The sequence below is a fragment of the Zootoca vivipara genome, chromosome 4, assembly GCF_963506605.1.
Source record: "Zootoca vivipara chromosome 4, rZooViv1.1, whole genome shotgun sequence".
NCBI classification, from domain to species: Eukaryota; Metazoa; Chordata; class Lepidosauria; order Squamata; family Lacertidae; genus Zootoca; species Zootoca vivipara.
The window spans coordinates 19174589-19200301 of record NC_083279.1 but is presented as its reverse complement, the minus strand read 5'-3'; the positions used below and the strand labels follow the sequence as shown (position 1 = coordinate 19200301).

The 25713-nt window shown below is 43.4% G+C and overlaps 2 protein-coding genes across 9 annotated transcripts in view; both read right to left on the bottom strand.

Moving 5' to 3' along the window:
- FARP1 (FERM, ARH/RhoGEF and pleckstrin domain protein 1) overlaps window positions 1-9912 on the bottom strand; it is a 180226-nt gene extending 170314 nt beyond the window's left edge. For 2 of the 8 annotated variants that reach the window (XM_035114373.2, XM_060273361.1), the window contains exon 1: window positions 9165-9517. The gene's annotated coding sequence lies outside the window, so the exon portion shown is untranslated. Of the gene's footprint in view, window positions 1-8355; window positions 8851-8887; window positions 9071-9164; window positions 9519-9691 lie in introns of those variants that run through there. The other 6 variants (XM_060273358.1, XM_060273360.1, XM_060273362.1 and 3 more) reach the window with 6 other exon arrangements.
- Window positions 9913-17641: 7729 nt separating this feature from the next.
- Window positions 17642-25713, bottom strand: part of IPO5 (importin 5) — a 37006-nt gene continuing 28934 nt past the window's right edge. The window contains exons 22-26 of the mRNA XM_035115138.2: window positions 24825-24947; window positions 24011-24230; window positions 23609-23837; window positions 22100-22241; window positions 17642-20280 (exon numbers count right to left, since the gene is read on the bottom strand). Of these exons, the coding sequence (XP_034971029.1) occupies window positions 20194-20280; window positions 22100-22241; window positions 23609-23837; window positions 24011-24230; window positions 24825-24947 (801 nt within the window). The 3' untranslated portion in view covers window positions 17642-20193. The remainder of the gene's footprint in view (window positions 20281-22099; window positions 22242-23608; window positions 23838-24010; window positions 24231-24824; window positions 24948-25713) is intronic.

The window sequence follows — 25713 nt, the reverse complement described above, 5'->3', positions numbered from 1 at the left end:
ATGCCTATGTTAGCAGGACAACGGGAGAGGGAGAGGGAGAGAGCAGTACAGTGGTGCCTCGCTAGACGAATTTAATTCATTCCATGGGTCTTTTCTTATAACGAAAAATTCGGCTAGCGAATCCCATAGGAATGCATTGAATTTTTTTTGAATTTTTTTTTTTGCCCATAGGAACACATTAATTGAATTTCAATGCATTCCTATGGGAAACCGCGATTCGCTAGACAAAAACAAATTCGTCTAGCGAGGCAACCTCCGCTCGAAAAATCCTTTCGTTAAGCGGAAATTTCGTTAAGCAGGGCATTCGTTAAGCGAGGCACCACTATAATCTCAACACAATCATCCAGCTTCTTTTCTGTCATAAATCAGGATTTCCCCCCCTCTTACAACAAGCCCAATGCACTCACTACAAAGTATACCAAAAAAAAAAGAGGCATAGTGAATATTTTAACATAAGCCATCCTGGTATCTAACTTGTATTAATGCAATACTTTCTCACCTGAGGTGTAACTGGACTTTGTACTGAAATCGGTTATTAATCTATATCAGTTATTAATCTATATCAGGGGTCAGCAACCTTTTTCAGCCATGGGCTGGTCCACCGTCCCTCAGACCATGTGGCGGACCGGACGATATTTTGAGGGGTAGAAATGGAGGTGGGGGCTCGCCTGGGTGGGGGATGGGAGGAGTAGGGGGCGGGATGGATCATGGGTCAGGACAGGGTGGGGCCAATCACAGGGATGAGCCAGGGAGGTGGGGAAAGGAGGGGCCGGGATGTAAAACAGGGGGACTCTGAAGATGAGGGGAGTCTGAAGGGGGACTCTTGAGGCTCCATTTAACAGACTGAGCCACAGCAACGCATGGCAGGGCCAGCTAGTAAGATAATATATATATACAATTGCCAACAGCAGAGTAGGCCAAAATCCCAAGTGTACTCAGGAGTAAGTTTGCAATCCAGAAATAAAATGTATATTCAGATGCTTGCATGTTTAGAGCAGGCATCCCCAAACTTCGGCCCTCCAGATGTTTTGGACTACAATTCCCATCATCCCTGACCACTGGTCATGTTAGCTAGGGATCATGGGGCCAAAACATCTGGAGGGCCGTAGTTTGGGGATGCCTGGTTTAGAGCTTAAACTCACAAAGACTTGCATTTAACACACAGTAACTGTTTCTTAAGGTATCTGAATGGCTCTAATTCTAACCAGTTCCACAGAAAGTTACTTTACAAAGGAACATTCAAATCCCATTCTATTAGATGCAAAGTCAGCTTTTTCAATGAATAGCATATTCCTTAAAGATAGGGGGGAATCCCAAGTGTCAAGTACTACTACTGGAATTTTGCGCGGTCAACTGAGTGACCACAGAAAACTCATTTGAAAGAAAATATTTAGCTCAAGAACTACAGTTCTCAGCATGCAATTCCTCATTTTTGAAACAGCAACTGCAATAAAGTACAGCTCCATATGCTGGTAGATTGCCAACAGCAGTCTCCTAGTGCCAAGCTGTTCTTGGCCATTTCAGTGGTCTCACAACTCAAGACATAACATTACACTATGGTTTGTGCTAAAATAGTTAGGAAGTTCAAACCACAGTTTCAGTTTTAAAAATCAGGCAAACTATTGTTTAGTGTTTGTTTACATTTACTTGGCACTCCCATTTCTCTGATGCAGCAACCTCCTGAGGTGAAACTATGGCGTACAAATTTAATAAATTACTGCAAAGCACAGATATTACAAAACATAGTTTGAAAATCCATTTCAAAACATGGTTTCCAATTCTATTTTTTCTATACAGACATAGCTCCAAGAAAGCTTTGCATCCAACACTACAGATAAAATTCCTTGATATCCATCATTGGCCATGACATCTGAATGGAGTTCATCTGACTATCTGTAAACCAAATATGTTCTCTGTTGTGGCTGGTGGCAAACTTGTATTTTGGATACAAACACACTACGACTGGCCACGTATTTGTTGGCGGAAGAGTTAAAACACAGCATAACATTACTTAAAATGGATTCACTCCAATATCAACAGGTTATCCAAAGATTTATTTTGGATATGTTACAAGGCGAAAACGTCTATGCACCTAGAAGAAGAAAAAACACACACACACTAAAACAACCAACTAGCCCCTGTGTTTAAACAGCTATTTCCTCATCCTCAGGAGAGCCATCTACTTAAAAGAAGGCCTAAGAAGATACCATGGTTTAATAGCATGTTACTTGTTAATAGCATGTTACGACCCAGGTGGCGCTGTGGTTAAACCACTGAGCCTAGGGCTTGCTGATCAGAAGGTCGGCGGTTCGAATCCCTGTGACGGGGTGAGCTCCCGTTGCTCGGTCCCAGCTCCTGCCAACCTAGCAGTTCGAAAGCACGTCAAAATGCAAGTAGATAAATAGGTACCGCTACAGCGGGAAGGTAAACGCCGTTTCCATGTGCTGCTCTGGTTTGCCAGAAGCGGCTTTGTCATGCTGGCCACATGACCTGGAAGCTGTACGCCGGCTCCCTCGGCCAATAATGCGAGATGAGCGCGCAACCCCAGAGTCGGTCACGACTGGACCTAATGGTCAGGGGTCCCTTTACCTTTACCTTACTTTCAACATACTATATCATGCTACACTTATACAATTTGCAGTGAACAACAACAACAACATTTCTTAACAAAAGGAAAGAAAAACTGAAAACTAGCTCTGTCTTGCTTTCAATTTATAGACTGGGGAACTCCAGATTTTTAAAACTTCTATTTATTACTAGCAAGGAATGCCAACTGATTAAAGACTCTAAAATTGATTTGCTGTCAAGCTTTTCAGGCAATTAAATCTAAGTCAATCAGTGACATTTTGTAATGTACAGAAAGGACTTTGAAGTTCCTGAAAGAGTACATTTTCCTTAAGGACAAGGCAGCATAAAATGTAATAAATAAAAGATACTATTCCACGTTAAAATGACAGCATCCATAATATTCCCCAGATGTAGTAGCATGCCTAGACCCAAACAGCTTCTGAAATGAACATCTTCAAGATTCATCTATACCAATCAAAAATCAAGCTATATCGGCACAGAGTTCACCCACATGCCTATCAACTGCTTTTGGTTCTTATTTTTAGAAGGAGAGAGAGTGTTCCATGAAAACTTTGCTAGCTATCGATAAATCTTATGGGAAAAGTTATCCTTCAAGGAGTTCTATCAGTTTTGGCTCAATGAAAAGGAAAATGGCACATCTATATAGCCCAGCCATTGACATGCCCTTCAAGTGCCCCATCTGACTTTTGTTGTCCAAATCACAGGTTAGTTGAGGGGCAAATTATAAACAGCCACTGAAACTCAAATTGATTAATCACACTGATTAAAATCGATTAAAGCTTGCAGTCCTAATTACACATAACCCACTATGGGTACTTCCAATCCCGATGTGAAATAACCTTGGAGAGAATGTGCACCCTTAAAAAGAAGAAGAACAAGAAGAACATCAGATTCATGTTTCTTCCTGGTAAGGGACATGGACAACTGTATACAAATGGTCAAGTACACTGGCTGGCAGTGCAAACTAGGGCAGACGACAAGGGAAAGAAATAGGTCAGGAAAAAAATCCCCATGTACACACTGTCCTCTGCCACAGATCCCTCTGCTTTAAGCTGTAGTTCAGTTGTAGAACGCCTGTTTTGCATACAGAAAGTACAGGTTCAATCCTCAGCATCTTCAGTTTCAAATAACTCAGGTACCTAGTAGGTCTGTAAAAGACCTTTGACTGATAGGCCAAAGAGTCACTAGCAATCAATGTGGACAATACAGTTGTACCTTGGAAGTTGAACGGAATCCGTTCAAGAAGTCCGTTCGACGTCCAAAATGTTCAGAAACCAAAGCACTGCTTCTGATTGGCTGCAGGAAGCTCCTGCAGCCAACCAGAAGCTGTGGAAGCCCTGTCTGACGTTCGGCTTTCAAAAATAGTTCGCAAACTGGAACAGTCACTTCCAGGTTTGCAGCGTTCGGGAGCCAAAACATTCCGAGAACTAAGCCGTTCGAAAACCAAGGTACGACACTATTGGTTTGCTTCCAATCTCCATAAAAACCTTTTTCAGGTGCCTGCAGATCCTCACCTCATTTTTGGGTTAGCCAAGAATCACTCTATTTTTATATCAATCTTTCTTACTGTGGATTGGACTGATGATGGGTGCGGAGAGGAATTTAAAACTTTTTAACATTCCAGAATGAACCAAACTTCATGCAAAGTATTTTGTGTTCGTTTAGTTTTGTTGTAAATATTTTACAGTACAGCTTTCCAATTTTAAAAAGGAATTATTAAAAAAAAAACAAACTAGAACAGACTCCACACAAAACATATGCCAAAAGCTCTTTCTATGATTAAGTTTCTCTGTGACCATAAAATGCAATCCCAAATTAAAAGAACCTAAAGTGATTTCAAAAGAGATTCTGCATGTCATCAGGATTCCAGAAAAAACAGAAGGGCATAAACATGGGGAAGCCATTGTTCTTGCATCTCCTTGTTCACAGCTGATACAAGGGAAGATAATAAGACATAAGGGAAGAGCTAGCCTCCAAGGTTATGCAAAGATCATGTCACACAAGATTCAGGGGCAAATCCGCATCTCCCACTGAATATACCAGCAGTTGCAGTCCACCTTGAGACATGTACCTGTATGACATACATGTTGGTGCACATCCATTTCTGAGGACCTATCTATGTCATTAAATGCCTTCTATTTTTAGGTATACATCAAAATATGCAATGTGTGAAATGGTCCTTCACAACCCTTTTGGACTTCAGTGCTGTGAAATTTCACTGTGCCCAGGGTAACTGTCAAGGCATAAGGGAAGCTCAGTTTAAGCATTACGAGAATGCATCACTCTGGAATAGCATTATGGTTGCAAAGGCAAGAACGAGAGATGATGCCACTCTGACAACACATGAGGTATAAGCAAGGCAACTGCACAAAGTGCTCCTCGGATACTACTGCTAAACCCCATCAAAACCACAAAGGCAAAACCCTTGTCAATGCTGTGAATCCTTAGCATCCCAGAGATGCAGGTCTTGTCAACCATCATTATCTCAAGTCTTCTCCCTGTCCCCTATGTGGACAGTCAACAAGAACCAAAACAAGCAGAGGCCAGTTCAGATGGAAATAAATTAAATTGTGTATCTGTATATAATTCCTTTATAACAGCAATAAGATTATCTGGAAAGGGGAAGACTGACTGAAGGAACCACAAATGTGGTTGCTTAGTAACAAAGCACACATTCCCTCTTCCAGTCTCATACAGAAATAATATATTACAAGTATTTTTATACTATTCAATTAATTTCCCAGGGCAGTTTACAAAAAGAAGAAAAGAATTAAACTGTAAGCCACAAATGGTAAAAGCAGTGTTAAAGATAGTGGGATTGAAATTGTCTTACAAGCATGGAAGATTTTTTTTTTTAAAGGTCTCTGCCTGGTGCTGAAAGTGCAATTAGGCACCAGGTGGGCCTCTCTGGGAAGTGTTCCACAATTAGGATGCCAACACAAAGAAGGCCCTTTCTCTCATCAGCCCTTCACTCAGCTTAGGTGGCAGAGACACCTGCAGGAGTCATTTCACAATGAAGATCTTAATTTACAGAAAGGTACACAGGGAGAAAGTACCCAGAGTACCCAAGGGCAGTGATGTTCCTTAGCACCTCCCATGTGGTTCCTTCTAAAGTAGTTCACATGCTGGCATGAAGTCAGCTATGAGGCTGTAAAAGCAGAACCCAGTCAGCCCGTGTGCAAACAGGAGTGGGAAGATTGAAAAGAAGGGCATTCCTTGGCCACTGGGTCATCTGGAAGCAAGCAAGTGGGTTGAGGACTATCAGATTTCCGGAACTGCATAATGCACATTTGCCGGAAGGCAAACTATAGGGATCTGGGCTAGAGCCCAGGGCTCTGGAAGTAAGATGGGATAGAAATGCACTGATCAGCTCATTTAAATGATAGCGCTGCTTCTACCACTTCTCTAGAAGGTTCACAACTAAAAGCTCCCAAGAGCTTTATACAGTACTATTCCAAATGGCACAGAGGTCCTCCACCCCACCCCCCAACAAATGCAGTAGACTCAATATGCACCTGTGGCTTGTGTAGGGTGCCTCTCAGCATGTGCACAGTTCCTTTGCAATGGAGAATACTGCCCCCCCCCAAAGGCTGACGGCACAGTGCTCCTGGGCATGTTTCATTTGGGAAGAGATTACTTCTGCGCCTATCTAATATTGATCCTGCATCTCACCCTCAGGCTGGTTGTGGCCCAACAGAGGGCTCATTGCATTAGAAGTGTTCTAGACGTGGCAGGTGGCCCATTCAACTGAAGGAAGAGAAAACCTGCAGCTCTGCTCTGTGCTGGCTATCGATATGCATGGTCTCCCACATGCCATGGAGCCTTATGGAATGTAGCTGCAAATTACTACCAGCCATTGCATGCTCCGTTTACTAAGCAGCAGGCTGCACATGTATTTGCATTCACCATTCATGCATGCAAAAATGCAGCCAATACCTTCCAAAATTCTGTGCCTGTTTCATTCTCTTTCCTATACAGTACTTCAAATTCCTCTGCAGTGAGATGCATGTAGTTTTTCAAAAAACCCAGTAGAGTTAAGACCAGGGGTAGGTAACCAGATGCGGCCCAATCGCCTTCTCAATCCGGCCCATGGACGGTCCGGGAATCAGCGTGTTTTTACATGAGTAGAATGTGTGCTTTTATTTAAAATCCATCTCTGGGTTATTTGTGGGGTATAGGAATTCGTTCATCTCCCCCCCCCCCAAAAAAAATATGGTCCAGCCCACCACATGGTCTGAAGGACAGTGGACCAGCCCACGGCTGAAAAAAGTTGCTGACCCCTGGTTAAGACTATGTAGTTTTAGCTAGGAGGGGAAAACTCTTCCAAATGATCTATAGGGCAGGGGTTGCCTGCTCCAAGATGAGGTGAAGCAGGGTGTCTCCTGACCTTCAGGCATGGGAAGCAAGAGCTTTTTATTCCTTGCCACCGCTGCCAGAACACATCATGATTTAGGAGACCACAAGGGCTTTCTTGACTTCATGGAATATTTGACCAACGACCAGCATCTCAACCTTTGGCCAACAGTGTGAAAAAGTCCCCAAAGATCATAACAAATTTTGTACTGCCTCCCATCACCTCAAGCACAGTTCTTTTCAATGCTGAGTCAATTCGCACACTCAGCTGTGAGTCGTCAGGTGTTGAGCAATCAAGTGATAAGAAACAGCAGCTGATGTAAACATATCTGTGAAGCAGCCCAAATAGACCATACCATGTCTTATTTTGGTTGCACCTGAAGCTATGTGATCAAGGCAAAAGAAAAAAGAGGGCCACTTCCATGGGACCAAATAGGTCATGTAACTCCTGTTCTTGGGACTTCACTTCTTATTAATTTAGAATGGTTGGGTCATGGAGAGTGGGGTGGCATGTCACATATTCTTTAGCATTTTCTCCTTTGTTGACTCAGTTGAGATCTGGGGTATCAGCTGCAACTTAGATCCATGTTTTCAGCCTGTTTTGTTTGTTTGTTTGTTTGTGTATATACATACACAGCTTGTTTTGTGTGTGTATGTATATACGCAAACAGTGAGCTTAAGTCCAGAGGGCCTTCTTGGTAGCTAGATTATTTAGTTCCCATCCATAACTGTCCCCTCTTTTCCTCCGTTTTCAAAAACAATTCACTTAGCTTGTACTACCATATTTACAGAAATCTAACACACACCTCAAACCTTGAAACCAAAAGGGTTTGGTGGCGCCATCAAATCGAATAATGCGTTCCCTGATTTTGACTACATTAATTTGGCCAAAAAAAGTGTGCACTGCATTTGAGCAAATACGGTAGATAACAAGCATACCTTTATGAGCTTCCATGGTAGGAAGGCAGCAGTTACACTCTGGATCTGTAAAGATACCATGCATTGTTCAGCTGCGAGGTCTGATCATGGGAGCCAGAAAAGGGTGTGTTTCAGTCAATTCAAAACCTAAAACACCTGGGTACCTGTCAAGAGGATGGAAAGCCAAATGGCACCCCTTCCAACTAATTAACATGAGGCACATTCCACCAGAGGGGGAAACAACAACCCCTCCTTCGAAATGAATCCCCAGGCTCTTGTGAACCCATCCTCTCACTTCAACGGGACACAATAGCTCAGATTTGATTCCCCACCCTGCTTAAAAACACTAGGTATCTTCCAACGGAGACTAATACCACACCTTGGTCACCAAGGCCTCCTTTGAATGGCACCCCCTACCTTAGCTGCGCACCATATTGAGGAACCCTAATAAATGCTCCGCGATCCCCTATCCCACCCGCTGGGTCGAGACCCGACCTTTCGCGGAGTTAAACGGTTCCAGATGAGAAGCAAGGCTGGCTGCTCCTCCCCACGTCTGTCCGTCCCGTCCCTCCATCCCAGGCGCTCCCTCGGCTTCCTTTGTGCGCAGCCAGCTCTGCCTAGATTCACCGCCCGGCCGTCAAGGCATTCAACAGAGAAAGGCGAGCCGGATGATTCTTCTTCTTATATAAAAGAGGGTGGGTGAGGCGATTTAAAACACACACATACACACACACATTTCAAAGGCCCCCGAGACGAAAGATCACATTTGAAGCCTGGGGAGGGACTGGAGTTGGGGGGCGCGGGCCTGCCCCACCGCGCCTCCCACGAGAAATACTGCAAAGCGAGAAGGGGGCGGGGAGAGAGAGAAGTCAGAAGAAGAGCCCTTCGCCCCAGCAACTTCCAAATCGGATCGAGGAGACAAAAGGCAACTTCTGGAAGTAGCGGCGTGCAAAATCGGAGCGGGGGCGTGTGCCGTGGAGGCGGGGGTGGGGAGACCGCACAGCACAGCACACAAACATACACACACCTCTCAGCCTGGTCCAAGCGGATTTCCAGGGCTGGCGCCTCACCCCCCGCAGAAGCGTCTCCGGCGGCGGACGAACATAAAAAGGGCTGCTTCTCCTCCTCGCTGCCTCGCCGGAGCGGCCCCCCGCGCGCGCTGCGCCCGGACTCGGGAGCCGCCGCCCCCTCAGCCCCGCAAGCGCCCACGCACCCGCCCCCTCCAACCTCTTTCCCCCATTGTTTGCTCCTCCGAGGTCCGCGCGCCGCCCCTGCCCGCCCTCCCTCCCCAGTGCGCCCCTCACCGTGCGCGGCGCTCCTCCCGGGGCTCCCTCGCTCGCTGTGGTGGCGCAGGACGAGTCTGCTTGCGGCCGCCGAAGGGTCCGAGCCATTAAAGGATCCGGGAGGCGGTGTGGTGGCGGGGAGGAGGAGGAGGAAGGCAAGGGGAGCAGCAGCAGCGGCGGCGAGCGGGCGACGGGAACGAGGGCGCCATGGCTCTCCAGCTTCGCTCGCCTTTGCGCGCGGGGAAAGAGAAGCCAAAGGGTCAGGGGACCGGAGCCCCACCGACCCAGGAGCGGGAACCGAGCGCTGCTTCTGCTGCTACCACCGCCGCCGCTGCCTTCTGTTTCCCCTCCCACTCCCACTCCGGCCCCCGCCTCGAGGAAAGGCGCGGCGGCGAAGAGCCCCCTCCAGCGTCCGCGCGCCAGTCCTGCCCCTGCTATTGCTGTTGCTGCTGCACAGGCGGCCCCCGCCCCCGGCCGCCTTTCTTCTTCTACTCACGCGGAATAAGCGCAGCGCGCGCGCAAAGTCGCCCCCCCCCTCCAATACTCACCCTCCGCACAGAATGCGGGGCGGGAGGAGCCTTTTTCCCGCCTTCTCGCCAAGGGTCAACTCATGCAAGTCTCTAGTTTCGGACGCTTCCCCTCCTCGCTGCCCGAAGAGGCGCGGCGTGGCGGAGGCCACACAAGCGTCAGAAGGTCTCGAGGCGGCGCCGCCGTCGCGGGTTCAAGCCGAGCCACGAGGTCAACGGGAAGCTCAGTTCAGGCTCAGTACCTGTGAGGGGTACCGCCAACTGGAATAAAATATTGGGTGGGGGGTGGCCAGGTAAGCCCCGCCCCACACAATCGATCACATGACATGGCACACAAATACGCTATTCGAATGGAAACGCCCGTCAACTTTTTTTGGGGGGGGGGGCGGACCCGGGTCCTATAATAAATATTTTATTGGGGGGGAGCCCGAAGGGACGCCAGCCCCTAAGAGTTGGATCCTATAGTACCTGCATTGCAAAAATTAAAATTCCAGGTTCCTTTCAAACCATTATTGTCTCCAGGGCATAGGTGCCAACTCCCTGGGGTCCCAAGAACCCACAAAAATTCCCTATGAAGGGGCGAGGTTCCCAGAAAATTTTGTGCCAGGGGCATGCACACTGTATGGCACCCACAGTCATGGGGCCAAGTTTGTACTCCTCCAGGAAAATCAGACCCACCACTATCCGGAGACCTGAACCACAGTTTCTCTTCCCTTTCCCACAGTTCTGGGTTACTTACATCTTATAATGGCAACACACACAATCACAGAATTGGAAGGGACTCCATGGTCATGGGACCCAGGTGGCGCTGTGGTTAAACCACTGAGCCTAGGGCTTGCTGATCAGAAGGTCGGCGGTTTGAATCCCTGTGACGGGGTGAGCTCCCGTTGCTTGGTCCCAGCTCCTGCCAACCTAGCAGTTCGAAAGCACGTCAAAATGCAAGTAGATAAATAGGAACCGCTACAGCGGGAAGGTAAACGGTGTTTCCATGTGCTGCTCTGGTTTGCCAGAAGCGGCTTTGTCATGCTGGCCACATGACCTGGAAGCTATACACCGGCTCCCTCGGCCAATAATGCGAGATGAGCGTGCAACCCCAGAGTCGGTCACGACTGGACCTAATGGTCAGGGGTCCCTTTACCTTTACCTTTACCATGGTCATCTAGTCCAACCCCCTGTAATGCATTAATCTCAGTTAGAGCATCCATGACAGATGACCATCCAATCTCTGCTTAAAAACCTCCAAAGGAGGAGAGCCCACAACCTCCTGAGGGAGACCATTCCACCGTCAAACACCTTTTAGTGTCATAAAAAATTCCTGGTGGACCCGGATTTGTACTTTGCACATGGTCGTTGTGTTTGCCATTTCCCCAGCTCTAATGACTCACAAAAATGATGCTACAGTACTTGCAACAGCCTGCATGTCACCTACGGCTTTTGTCTTTTTCTTCACTACCGTATGTACTACTTAATACATATTCAATATGTACTACTGCTGATGATAGTGGTACTTGAGGCCAGTATCTATGGGAAGAAGGCTGATGGATTTTGTAATTTATTTACAAATATGCAGGTTGAGCACAGGTGGAGGCACCAGCAAACTTCACATGATTATTATGGGGGGGGGCGGATCCAGAGGAAACTACTCTGCCATCATCTAGGATGGTAATCAACTAAGCTTTACTCAGATTAGACCCATTGAACTAATACAAATATGGTCTTTAATTTCAATGGTCCACTTTGTTGGCTACAACCCCATGTTTCCTTGAGCCAACTTAGCTCCCAGGAGGAATGCTACTTGAATATCACCAGTTATCAACATTCTGTTGTCTGAGATGTTGACTGGGTCAGTCCCATACTGGTAGGCAGCCCCATTAACAGGAATCTGATAAGAAACCTATAACAACTTACTCCTCCTTTGTAGAGAAATCAGCAAAGAGATGTGCAAGCCACAACCCTAGAAAGGTAAATGGAAAGGCCACTAGCATAGATAGCTTTAAGAGAGGACAGACAAAAAAAGCCAAAAAAGCAAAGAACTATACTATCTGGTGTTTTTTATCAGTTAGTAGCTAAGACCCATGCGAACTAAATAGAATCTCCATATCTAGATACGGCAACCAACAGCAGGTCTATTGCCTCCTTGCCTTGCTTGTGGTCTTCCTGAAGTCATCTCGCCAGCCACTGTTGGGAACCAACTTTTTGACCTGGTGCAGAAGCATTTTTTTCTTAAAGTTTTACATTATGCCTGCATAGGCTGGTTATTGAATTTACACAATGGGACCATGTAAGATTGCAAGCCTGTCCTTATACTTTATGTGTGGGGCAATCCTAGACATATCCCCCCTCCCCGTATATATGTCCCACTGTGTTTGATGGGGCTCACTCCCAGGTAAGTGTGCACAGGGTTGCAGTCTTTATATGGTTGAAGTGAACGGCCAGCTTCATGGGAGCATTCATATTTTCTGAAACTGGATGTAAAATTTTGTACCCATGTTTTTCTTCCTGTTGGATGGAAGGAAGCTGGGCCTGTTTCTTTCACTTTTGATTTATTTTTTCCTCTATGGTCAAATGTGTGCCTCAAGAGCCAAGGACAAATAATATTATTGGTAAGTTAAGAACAGGCAGGGTGTGGTCCCAGGAGGTCTGGAAACTTCAATCACCTCCCCATTTTCCTTTTACCCTCCCCTCCACTTTGCTTACACAGTGTCCTGAACCCCAGACCTACCTAGCCAAGCCAAGGTCCATCAACATGGGCAGGTGAGCAAAAACAGGACCTCAGCTCTCTTCCCCCTTGTACTTTGCCTGCTGATTGCAGCATCTGGGCTTGATGCAGCAGGTGATCCTCACCTGTTCAAGCCTACTCCAGTTGAGGAATCACAAACCTCCTCCCAGAGCACTGTACCAAGGAGACCAAGGTCACCTGCCATCTTAATTTGCCCAGATGGGAAGGAGAGAGAGTTGTGGGCATTTCTGTGGCTGCAGGAATGCCTCAGAGAGGAAGATCAGGTACCCCTGAGGTACCCTTCCAGGGAGCATAAGATAGCCCCCCCCCCCGGTTACAAAAGCCAAACAAAAAAACAGCAACCAGTGGCTGCTGTTATCCAAGGGGAAACAAATGAATCAGAAGCTTGCATGAAACAAAGACAATAAAAGGAAAAGAAAAAATCTGAATTACACTGTAAGTAGAAAGAGAAAAATGCTTCATGGTGGTTTTTGTTTTGTTTTTGCTACTATCCCCACACCTTTTTCTATTTTAATTAAAAGCTTCAAAACTGCTGAATAGAGGTACTGTAGTTAGTTAATTAGCCATCACACCATTCTACTTCTAAGCTAGAGGCTGGTGCTCCTGACTCCATTTCTAATCAGGAGACAAGTGGGATGCTTTAAAAATTAAATAAAGGTGTTTTGATGTCTAGTCTGTTTCACCTTGAAGTTCAGAACCTATAATAATATTTAGATGTAGAGACTAGCAAATTTTCAGTGGAAATATGTATTACAAAATATACTGTAGACCAGGCACCCCCAAACTTCGGCCCTCCAGATGTTTTGGACTACAATTCCCATCATCCCTGACCACTGGTCCTGTTAGCTAGGGATCATGGGGGTTGTAGGCCAAAACATCTGGAGGGCCGCAGTTTGGGGATGCCTGCTGTAGACAGTAAGTGATTAACCTGATGATGGTGGTTGTTGTTATGATATTTGTACAACTATGATGCTACCACCAAATTTCTCTGCAGGTTTTGTCTCATACCCTCCAGACTTTTGTGTTGCCATCATTGCTGAGTAGTTTCTGCAAATTCATGGATGTCTACTGACTAAAATATGGATTTTCCCTGTACAAAATCCAGAAAACGAACTATGCCTCCATGTAAGTCTGTCATTTAGTAGAAAACTGCCAACAAATTTGTTTTCTGGAGTCTGACACCCAGCTGCAATAAATTAACCTTTGCTATGTAATCCTAGCTGGTGGGCTGTGGCAGTGTTCACTGTGGTTGTGTGCCTCTTCCCAAACCCACCTTATTTTTGTATTTTTTTTTCTTTGCATTCTTCTCCCCTCTTTGTTAAGCATGTATCGGATTCATCAGCAAATATCCAGACCTGGTATATAAGCACAGGACTGCTCAGCCTGTTAGTCGAACTTAATCTGAACTGAAATACATTTTAAGTCATCATTTACTAGTCCCATTGACTTAAATGGGGAATGAGTTCAACTCAATCCAGACCTGTATATGCAGATAGAGAAACTGCCGTGGCATGTCAGCAAAGATGGATGATGTTACAGGAGAACAATCTGAACAAATGTGAATAAAATAATACCGACTACTATGATATTAATTTATTATCTGCATTCTGTGTTGACACATTTAAAAAAACTGCATCACATTAAAAACTGCATCACATTAAAAATTGCATCACATTAAAAATGGTTAGAAATTGTGAGCATCTCCTCTGCCCATTCTCTTTGGTTCTGCTCTTGAGTTTTCTCATTCTTCCCTGAGGTCCTCTAAAACACATGCCTCTTCCTAAGTTCTTTCAACTTCTATGTTTCCTGCATTTGTCTATCTTTCTACTCAGTCCCTCTAATACAGGCATCCCCAAACTGCGGCCCTCCAGATGTTTTGTCCTACAACTCCCATGATCCCTAGCTAACAAGACCAGTGGTCGGGAAAGATGGGGAAGTCCAAAACATCTGGAGGGCCGAATTTTGGGAATGCCTGCTCTAATACCACCGCAGTCCAGAGTATGATAGCTAAAGGCTCTCCTGTGACATCAGAGCAGCTCATCCAATCAGTGCTAGGGTGTCACCACCCCTACCACCAAATGCTTTAGTTTAGCAAAACCACAGTATCTAGAGGTAGGTAACAGGGCTGCAACCACCTTCCTCTCCTCACAATATATGTTGCTCCTCTAGTAATCTATGCTTTTTGTCATAAGCTTGACGGCTGTAACAGCAGGACATGGTCATGCACTGCTTTGAGCATGAGCAGATAAAGACTAGATTTGCCAGGGGTGTGTGTACATCCACTCAATCATCCCTTAAGCATCTGTCTGAATTACAGAGGTTCCAAAGAAGCAGAAAAGGATGGATGGGGAGGTTAATGGTCTCATTATTTCTGCTGTTGGTTGGTAACCTATTTCTGCCCCTCATTATGTTCTCCCTACTACAACCCACAGAGTGGGGAAGTGTATCAAAATAGCACATTGCAAGGATGGTTAGGAAGGCAATCCAAATGCTGCATGGCCAGAGCATCCTTGCAACGACATCAACGATTTAAAGAATGCACCTCTTGCAAGTTAAAATGCACATGTTATGCACACCAAGTAATTGAAAGGAACCATGGCCCATAGTCGTGAGTGCTATTAGAAGAAAATGCATTGGATTTCAGTCTGTAAACAATGAGGACTGATGCAAAAAATAAAAGTACTAGGCAATCCTTAAAGTGGGTAGCTGTTAGGCAGACCCGTAGCTATGGTGGGACTAACCAGGTTTTTTTGGCCCTGGGTGAAACTTCCAGAGGGGCCCCATTGAGACTCCCAGCCTGTGTGTGTGTATGCAAATGCATTTGGAGGGGGTTGCCAAACTGGGTTTTTGACCCAAGTGAAATAAAGCCTAGTTTTGCCCCTGCTTTAAGGAATTCAGGAGGCCCAAGTTTCATAAAAGTGGCTGTGGAAGAGCAGTTGTGCCTCAGAGATCAGTTGCTTCCCTACCAGAGAGAATAGTATGCCTGTAGAAGTCCAATTAGGTAAACGCCATTGGAATGCTGTCTCCTGTTCCCATTGTTTTATGCACTGACTTGCTGTTATTTTTGTTGATAATAGTTTAGAAACCATTTATTGTAATTGTTAAGAGTGAATTTATGTGCAATTATTATTTGCTGACATTAAATTTTATTATGAACCATTATATTCAAACGGATTATTGAATATTAATTTATTTGATAAGCTGCTTATTATAAAGTTGTTTTTATTATGACATTTTTGTGTTGGATCAGATTGTTATAAGGTGTGCAATCTTTGCTGTTTCTTCAACTTCATTGAAACAAATGAATGGTATGTGTCCCTCTGATGCAGAGTTAAGAGGAAAGAGAAGAAATGGACCAACCCGTATCATTTTAATCTGTTTTCCTTCTCTCTAATTTTAAAAGCTCCAGCCTTCAACTGGGGCTTGTGTCCTGTGAGGAAAGAGCCCAGTATGCTCCTCCAAAGAAAGACATGACATAACTGTAGAAAGATTAAACTTATAACTTTCCCGCTTATGGAGACAGAGGGTTAACCCACCCACTCATAAAAGAATGGAATAAGCATGTTTACTCATGAGCAAGTCCCCCTTCAATGGGGCTTACTCCTTCATAATAGTGTTTCGGGATTGCATCCCACACAGTACATGGAATTAATCAACACAAGAGCTCAGAATGGTAATTAGGTTCAGGTTTGGGGTTTTATTTTGTGTGTGTGTATATATATTGGTGGATTAGGGTGAGGACATATTACAGTAATGCTTAAGGAATGACAGAGGCAGCATTTCTCTGAAGCCAAACAGACATCCTGCCTCTCTCAAAGTAAGGTCCAGAAATGCGTTTTGTAGAGCTTTGGAATTCTGGAGTCTGCAACGCTGGCTGAACCATGCTGTGGAGAGCCATTGCCTACTGATGTCAGCAACACGCATTTTCAAAGTTTCTTGTATTTTTGCAACCTTAAAATGCCTGTGAAATTATTTTATTACGTGAAGGACACACACAGTGCAAGCCAGTACTTTTTTTTTTAAAAAAAAGATCTGAACTCAAGACCAAAGCGTCTGCTTTCTCCCTCGTTAGTAGCAAACCTCACTTCTCCAAAGCAGAGGCAGGATGCCCCTCATGTCTTCACAGTATAAGAGGAAGCTGTTTTTCAAAAACAAAAAAAACTGAGCATTTCCAGACTGCAATTCACATTGGGAGGGAAGCTTATCAAGACCCCACCAGGCACTTCACTAATTCAAGCCTTTGGCTGATTAATATCCTATTTCCCTTTATATGGGTCTGTGGGAAGTTAGGGTTGTTTGCTGTTTTGCTTTACTTATTTGGATGTTTTCATCCCCTATTTTATTCTGTGAACCACCCCGAGATCTTCTGATGAATGGCGGTACATAAATCTAGCAAATAAGTGACATAAACTTCAGCTTCCACCTCCTGAAAAAAGTGAAGAGTGCCTTCCCTCTTGCCCCATGAAGCACATCCCCTTTCAGAGCCAGAGAAAGATGCTTTCGAAATGCTTGGTGCAGAACTTTTTCCCCAGCCAGAACTCCTGATAACTCAGTTCTGGCCCCTCTCAGGTTGGCACCACTGCCATTTAAAGAGAACGGAGGAGTTCATGGAGAGTTATGGCACCTTTTTTTTCTAGAAAAAAAACACTGGCAAGGTGATATTGCTTTCTTCCTCCTCCTCCTCCCAGCAGAGTGTAGCGAATGGGCTTTCTATTCTCAGGGATGATGGACATGTGTTTTCCCCACAAGTCAGGGCCCAGCTGCTGTACTTTACCCCCAAAATGCAGTGTGTTATTTGTGCTTATAGGCAAAGGTAAAGAAATAAGGTATACTTGCTGACAAAACTGGAATGAACTAGGCCAGTTCCCATTCCTGCTGACTTCAAATACAAAGCCGTGCCCCGTTTTCATGCTACATGTTTGTGGAAATCATCTGTGGAAGAAATATTCTCAAATTCCTTTACAAAATTCCTGTTTTCCATATCTGATCACAGTATTGCATATGCATGTTCCTATTTAAGGTGTACCTCTCTAAAATGGCATCCCTCTAGTGGCAAGAAAAGATACAACGGAAACGTCTTTAATTTCAACAGTTTTTAAGACTAGTACAATTTCACAAGGAATTTCACAGCTGGATATTATTCAGGTATTGCTCATTAACCATCCATTTATCACACAGACTGTTTTGAAAACATGTGCTAGGATGGCCTATTTTTATTGATCAGAATAGCCTTTGGAAGAAAAAAAGAGCTTCAAAAATCAGCAATGATTACCATTATATGGAACATACAGCATTATGAACATGGATATTTGGATCAGAGCATGCTTCATTGAAATAGTCTCCTCACATTATTCAATCTTTGTATATATTGGGTCAGGCTTATTTGTGTCATTTTTTGAGCAATTCAAGGTGTTTAACTGAGCGTTCCATACAAGTCAAAATTGGGAAAGGGCGCTTCACCGTGAGTTTGTATTGTGAGCCAGGGAGAGAATGCATGTACCAGAACATGGGAGTTGCACGAGAGTACAGGAACCTGAGGACCATTTTGAGAATTCTTGAAGAAACTATGTTATAAAACACACAAAAAGCAGGACAGCACTACCACGCTTCCTTCTGAACCTATAGCAGACAGATTTTCAAGACGCCAGATTCTACTCCAAGTGGACAGCATAGAATATTAAAATGCTTTGTTCTGCACCAATATTTTTGCAGTGAGATTTAAGTGCAATATTAAAGAACAGGGGTCAAATACAATATGGCAAAAATATGGCAATTTCTGCAACCTTTTCCCATGTAAGTTTGGGTATTCATTTTTAGTGAAAGAAAATCATAATGCTGAAGCAAGCCATAACTATGATATTCTTGCTCCCTGTGTAGTCTCAACATTTAAGATGATCATGTTGGTACTTTGTGCCATAAAGAATCAATCCATTATCCTCTCCATAACTTAATCTTAATCTGCGGGAGCATTTGAGCAGAAGTATGGATATAAAGATTTCTGTATGGTGTAAAATACAGACTGTTAAAACAAAAAATCCACTGTTGTAGCCATTATTAGAAGAGCCTAGCAGCACTGTCTATTCTAGAGAGGAATGAATGAGAGGTGGTCCCAAAGCTCAGCATTTCATGTGTTTACACAGATAGGAAGTAGCTCAATTCTGGAAGTTTTAGTGACATTACAATGCATGTCTCTATGAAGGAGCTGGCATGAAGGCAAATAGTAGCTATTGCATATACCAAGTGGCAGCAGCCTGAAGTGTCTATGCAGGAGAGATGCCCAAAATGAACAATTATTTAAAAATACTGTCTAAAACAGAAGACAGAGGTGGAACCTGTTTCTTTTGTAAGAAATAAGCCTTTTCCTTCCTCAAAAGCACTGGGATTAAATAGAAACATTTCTCTTTCATCATGGTACCAGATGATTAACCATGAACTAGAAAAGTCCATTCTTCAGGCCTTGACAAAAACAAGTACTGTGAATTTTTTAACTTAAAATATATTGTGGCATGAGTTTTTGTAGGTCAGACAGAAGATCTAGACACACCTGCTATTGTGGTCTCTTTATGTAGTGTTTCAACTTTTCTGTTTCAGTTGTCAAAGTCAGATTGAATTCGTTTACAGTGCAATCATGTGTGTGCTTACTCAAAAGTAAGTCCTAGTGGTTTTGAGTCAAGCATAGCCCTTTCCTGTTCCTTGGGACACCATAGAACAAAATCAAATACTTAAAGTACTGAAGATCTCATATTAAAAAGGCCCATAATGAAGCACTACGCAGAACAGTGCTTAGGTCACATCCCCTCTATCAAAATATGTTACCAATTCCATTTTGAAAAGAAGCTTTGTATGTGTGCCGATTTACGAAGACTGGGCAATTCTATTCAGCAATCATTCTGTTGCTAAAATGCACATCTCGGAAAATATGGAATCAGGTCAAAACAAGCAAACAAAAAGACATATGGAGAACATGAAAGTACCCTAAGAAGTGGATTCTTAAATCTCTACACACTGAAATACGAAGACTGAAAAAACATGATTACAGACCAAGCATTCTGAGCACGACATGTTGTACTCAGAAAAGTAAACAATTATTTCCACTGAAGGCAAACAAGAGACCACACAGCACTGGACTTTTACACAAGCTTTGATTGTATTTCAATGTCATTTATTGAAGGAGTGGATGAGATACTGTCAGACATGCCAAAGACACTTCACATTCAAGGGCTGAGAGCTCAATGGCTTTCTTCATTGAGTCGCTACACAAGCCTGTTTCAGAGAACTGAATGCGATATCGATGAAGTCTTCATGCTCGATGTTGCCGTCAGTTTATAGTCTCTTAATCTACTTGGTTTGGTGGGCAGAAGGGTGTTTTCTACCCTACAAAAATACTCACACTCCAATACATGTTAACACTAGAGGGTAAAAATGCCTGTAATCTGTTATAATGGGTGTCTACTGAATACCTGGTCTTAAAAGCTGTTTTAATTAAGTTTATGCCTAATGGAAATTCATCTTGTTTCCCTTTCACCATCATGTGGTTGGTTCATACCATTAAAAAAATACTCTTCAGTGCTACTGCAGGTTTTACAGGGAGCTCCTTCAGTGCTGATGGGTAGAAATTCATTGCAACACCATTTGAAACCGTTTCTTCCTGCTGCCACTGCTTGTAGGTTGCAGAATGGCCTACATGCACTACAGTTTTCTCTCTTAAAAACAAAACAAAGAAACCTAAACCGAAGGGTAAATGTTTATTTGGAGTTTTCTTGTGGATGATAATTAAGGCCCTTTACGCAGAGTTCAGGAGCTCCTGTATGGCTGCCTGCTGTTCTGCATTGAGCTGAGATATGCATTCTGTCCACAAACCTCCAGAAGTCTACAGAATGAAGGAAAAAATAGTGGGTAAGTTAAACATGCATATTAATAACTACCTAGTAGGAACTTTAGAAGACACCCTTCCATACAAAACCTTTCCCACTCTTAAAAACCTTCAACTTATTTTGCTAAGTGTGCTCAGGTGTGTGGAGGTAAGACAACATTAAAAAGTTTAAAATGAGTGGACTGGAACACAACAGCTAAAAAGTACTAAATACAGCTAAAATAATAAGCATTGCTAACATTCTTTTAGAGATTCACTTTCTTCTGGAGCAGGAACAAGAATCAGAGGCTCTCTAGATGTTACTGGATTTCAGCTTCCATTAATCCCAGCCAGCATGCCAGTCAAGGAGCATGTGAGCTGGAATTCAACAACATCTGGAGGGCCACAGATTCCCCATCTCTGTTCTAGAGAAAGTGTATGGTGATTCTTAGACACAAGACTGGAAAGACAAGGAATAAATTAACCAGGGTAAGAAGGACAAAACCACAGCAAAAACGTGGCAAGCTACTTTCCAGAATCCCCCTTTCTTTTGGTTTTTGCTGAATCGCAAGATCTGCAATCTTATTCGCCTTGTTTATCTTCTCCCAGCAGAGTAGATTATGCTTTACAACCCTACTAAGACATGTGCATTCCTTCTACTATTTACTGCCTGTAAATTGTGTTTATATGCCACACAAATCACAGCAAGCTCTGGGCCACTGGACGGTGGCTATTATTCAAAATGAAATGTCTTCCAGTCCGAGATACTGCCACTTTTGAGGGAAATGTTACAATTCTGACAAGTGACAAAATAACGTTACACATCAACCTGGTTTGCATGTCATGGTAAGCCGGCATATGGCTTACCGTGACTGCTTGCCATCTGCTTTGCTTCTCTCTGAACTTTTTAGGTTAGTGCAGAACAGCAGCTAAGTCAAGGTTTGGCTTAGCATACCATCCCAGTTTACAATTGTGGTTATTAATTAATTAATTAATTAATTAATTAATTATCCTTCCTTCACTCTTAGGGTCCCAGGGCAAGGCCACAACATTAGAACACAATATTCAAAAGAGTTTAAAACAACTTAAGTCACAAAAATAAGGTGGGTTTTAAAAATTACCCCTCAAATGTCGAATGCCAAGGTAAAGAATTATGTCTAAATGAATGAATGAATAATAATAATAATATACCTTGCCCACGTGACTGGGTTTCCCCAGCCACTCTCGGCAGCTCCCAACAGAATATTAAAACATGATAGAACATTAAAAACTTCCCTAAATAGGGCTCCCTTCAGATGTCTTCTAAAAGTCAGATAGTTGTTTATTTCTTTGACATCTGATGGGAGAGCATTCCACAGGGAAGGCGCCACTACCAAGAAGGCCCTCTGCCTGGTTCCCTGTAACCTCACTTCTCACAGGGAGGGAACCACCAGAAGGCCCTCAGAGCTGGACCTCAGTGTCCAGGCTGAACGATGGGGGGTATACCGGGCCAAAGCCGTTTAGGGCTTTAAAGGTCAGCACCAACACTTTGAATTGTGCTCAGAAACATAAGAGCTCTTTGTTAAGATCTCTCCTCTTAAACCAGTTATCCCCAAACTTCGGCCCTCCAGATGTTTTGGACTACAATTCCCATCATCCCTGACCACTGGTCCTGTTAGCTAGGGATCATGGGAGTTGTAGGCCAAAACATCTGGAGGGCCGCAGTTTGAGGATGCCTGTCTTAAACCATGACCTATAACCACAGGAGAAACCCTGACACACATTTGTTTGTGCTAAGCCAGGGTTTGGATTGGTGAGATGTGAAAATGCAGACATGAAAATATTAATTTGCATTTACCTGCACTTGCCGAACTACGTTAGCCAGTCGTTTGGTGCATGGATCTCCACGCTTCATAGCTTCGTTCATTTCACCATCCGCAATTATACTGAATATTTTGGGCAGATTAGAATTGTTGGGGCCCAAAACAATGGGATGATTACTGTTGGAAAGGCAAAAGAGAATTTAAATTAGCTAGCATTAACACTATAAAGGTTTCTAGGTACATAACACAACAGCTTTAATGGAGAGTATTATATTCACATTCCAGGTTGTCATCATTGGTGTCCTAAATATTTTCTGTTCTTCCCTCCTCTTTTTTCTGCTTCTGTCTTATTTTCTAGCACACCCTGGAATCTCCCTAGTTTGGCCTTCCTTTTTTCCTAGCAACCAGAAAGCATCTTTTCTGTGGTGGGCTCATCTGAGGTCAGGTACTCCCTAGGAGTTATTTTCTACAGATGCTGCTACACAGTAAGTGCAGGTAGATGCTATTTTCTAAACATATTCAGGATTCTGATCTCTGGATGAAGGAAATTAATCTAAACTGGGTTAACTACTCTAAATTTCATCTACCTTATTAAGACTACCAAAACAATAAATGGGCAATAAACATGTGAGGCAGGTTTGTTCCCTTTGATATCCAGCAACACGTTAAACTGTCACTCTCTACAGATGTTCCATAAAGATCTACCATGTTGTACTAATATTTATTACACTACACACGCATAAAACATAAACTCAAGATAACAGATATATGTAATATGTTTTGTGTGGAATTATTAACCTGGGTAACAGGGTCAAATATGTTAATTGGCAGCTATTTGTTGCTTATTTTTTTAACAGTAACTTTATGTGAAGCCCCTCTAGGAAACTCTTTTCTGCTGTACATTTTTAAACTTTAAAAAGGTGTCAACGTTATCATACAATTATTGTGTTATCATGGGCCAAAGAAAGACATGAGGGGAACTCTCATCCCTTTATTTTCCAACTGTGGCACTGAGGAAGTTAATCCTTTGGCTTATGGGTACACCATGACAGCTATCTGCCAAATAGAAACAGAGGTGGACAATATAATTATTAATCTCCATTGCCTTGACTTGTTTGATTAAAAGTATAAGTGTTCACTGCAGACACATTATCAAGGATTGTTTCATTTTCACATTTGAGGAGTACAGTCGTACCTTGGTTTTCAAACGGCTTAGTTGCCGAACAAATCGGCTCCCGAATGCCACAAACCCGGAAGTGTGTGTTCCGGAAGCCGAACACCCGACGTAGCTTCCGCTTGAGTGCAAGAAGCTCCTGCAGCCAATTGGAAGCTGTGCCTTGGTATTCAAACCGTTTTGGGAGTTGAATGGACTCCTGGAACGGAGTAAGTTTGAGAACCAAGGTACTGCTTATATGGAAACTGAAATAAAATCTAAACATGTAATGCCTAGAAATAAAAATTGTGGCCAAATGTTACACTTCACACACACACACACACAGAAATCAGTCTTAACCTTTATGGCTCAAGCAGTGTTTGCTTCTTACCTCTCTATTAGGTCACACAAATAATTGAAAGTATGAACAGCTTCTTCTTTGTCTTCATGCAGTGGCAGCCATGATAACCAATGAGGCAGGACTTCTTCAACATTCATACAGTCAGGCTTAAACTTCATGATCTTCCCAACTGCTGAAATGCAGTTTTCTGTCGCGTTGATATTCTCTTTGGTTTTGGCATCTGCTGATTGAATAACTCTCACCAGCATTGGAAGGGCCTCTGGTAATGCCAATATTTTTTTGGGGGGAGGAAACACACTGCATTATAATACTTGAATGTTTTTGGCAAAATTACACTTTCTAGTAGAGCTGTCAAATTGGCAGCCTACAGGTCTGAACAGGTTACATATGCAAAAGATAAAATATGTGCCAGATATATAGCATGTAAGATACCTGTGCAGAAAGGCCGATAATTGTCCCCGCCAAATTGTGCCATGACGCCAATACCATATGCAGCTGCTTGTCTAACCTCTGGGCTATTGTCACATATTGACTGTAGCATTGGTCTCAAGAAGTATTCTGCATATTTGAATGAGGATGGGCTGCAGTGCTCTATGACATCATCAAAAATGCATAAACCCCACTGCCTGTCTGGCCAAGGCCTATGTGGGCACTGTAAAGGGAAAAAACCACATAATCAGCATTCCCTCCATCTATTTGAAGGTTGTCACTTGTCCTCCCATCTCATTACATCTAGAGCAGGTAGCTTGTTGCCTAAATTACCACTCCTTTAGAAACCCAGATTGCCCTAGATTCCTAATCTACCATTATTATTTAGTATTTGCCTAGCCCTAAAGCACTGAAGAGGCTTCATATACATTTTGAAGGCTTACAGGGGCCATCACCCCACAGCAGTTTAACAATTGCTTGCTTCTTGAGAAAAACTCACTGTAAATATGCCAACACTATTTACAAAACAAAAGCCTATCTTCACTGCTCCAAGTTACTCTTTACCCTTAATGTTTTGCTACCCTCTTGTTGCAGTGTTTATGTGCAAATGCATATACCAGCATTACATTTAGTGTCAAGGGAAAAGCTGCACAGAATTATAGCCAATAAGCTATTGAAATAATTTCTTATAAATGTTGTACCTAAGCATCATTGTACAAGGAGACTTCCCTGACCCACCCTCCCACAGTTGACAATATTAATTTGAGGGTCCTCTGTGCCATTCCAAATCAGTCTTGAGGAGCTCCAGGATACTTACAATTAAGTTGACAATTTGTGGCAGTAGCTGTTCAAACCATGGTAACACCTTTGACTTGTAGCTGCTGAATATTGAGTGCAAAATATCTGACACTTTAGTCAGAATGTAGACATCACTGTCGTGCTGATAAAGGGAAAAAAGGCAATGGAATCAGCATCTACCATTTTGGATGATGTTGAATGATGGATCTTAACATTTTTACAATTTCAGGGTGGCATGCAATGCTGTCTGCCAACTTATACAATGGGACTTCTGCAGATCCCTGAAGCTCCACAGTGTCGTCCCCCCTCCCACAAATATCTACTTGATGTAGGGGGAGGTGAGGAAGAAGCCCTGTTGCATGGCTACATGCCTGCTCATGCTATGTTGGCTCTCACCATCAGACTAGAACTTGGCATTTTCCTAGCAATGACATCTTATGGAAATGGCAGGGAGAAGAGAATATTCTAGGCTAAAAAATATTATATCACTCATTTTATCCAGGTCAGTATTAGAGGTTCCCCTCCCCCTTCTCTCTCACCCTCAACAGAACCTGTTTCTCACGGTTACCACTATTTGTTATAGCCCTTTTCCCCACTCACACAGCTTCTTCCTATAGCTAGCCACCTGCATTTTCCTACACTGAAGCCCAAGCCCAAGATGTTTGATTTCCTTGCTTCCACAAGGGGTTGCTGAGCTTCTACAAATGCTTAAACTGCAACAGAGTAAGCTGCACTCCATGGAAGAATGGTTATTGGTATAATCTTGCCAAATGAGAAGGAAGATCTTGCTACACATCAGGTGCAATTGTGAAAAAAGTGTCATCTGTATTCACCCTTCCTCCCCTCACATTAAAATAACTGCCATTTCCTCAGTCATCTCACCAATTCTTTTCAATCCCAGTGCATGG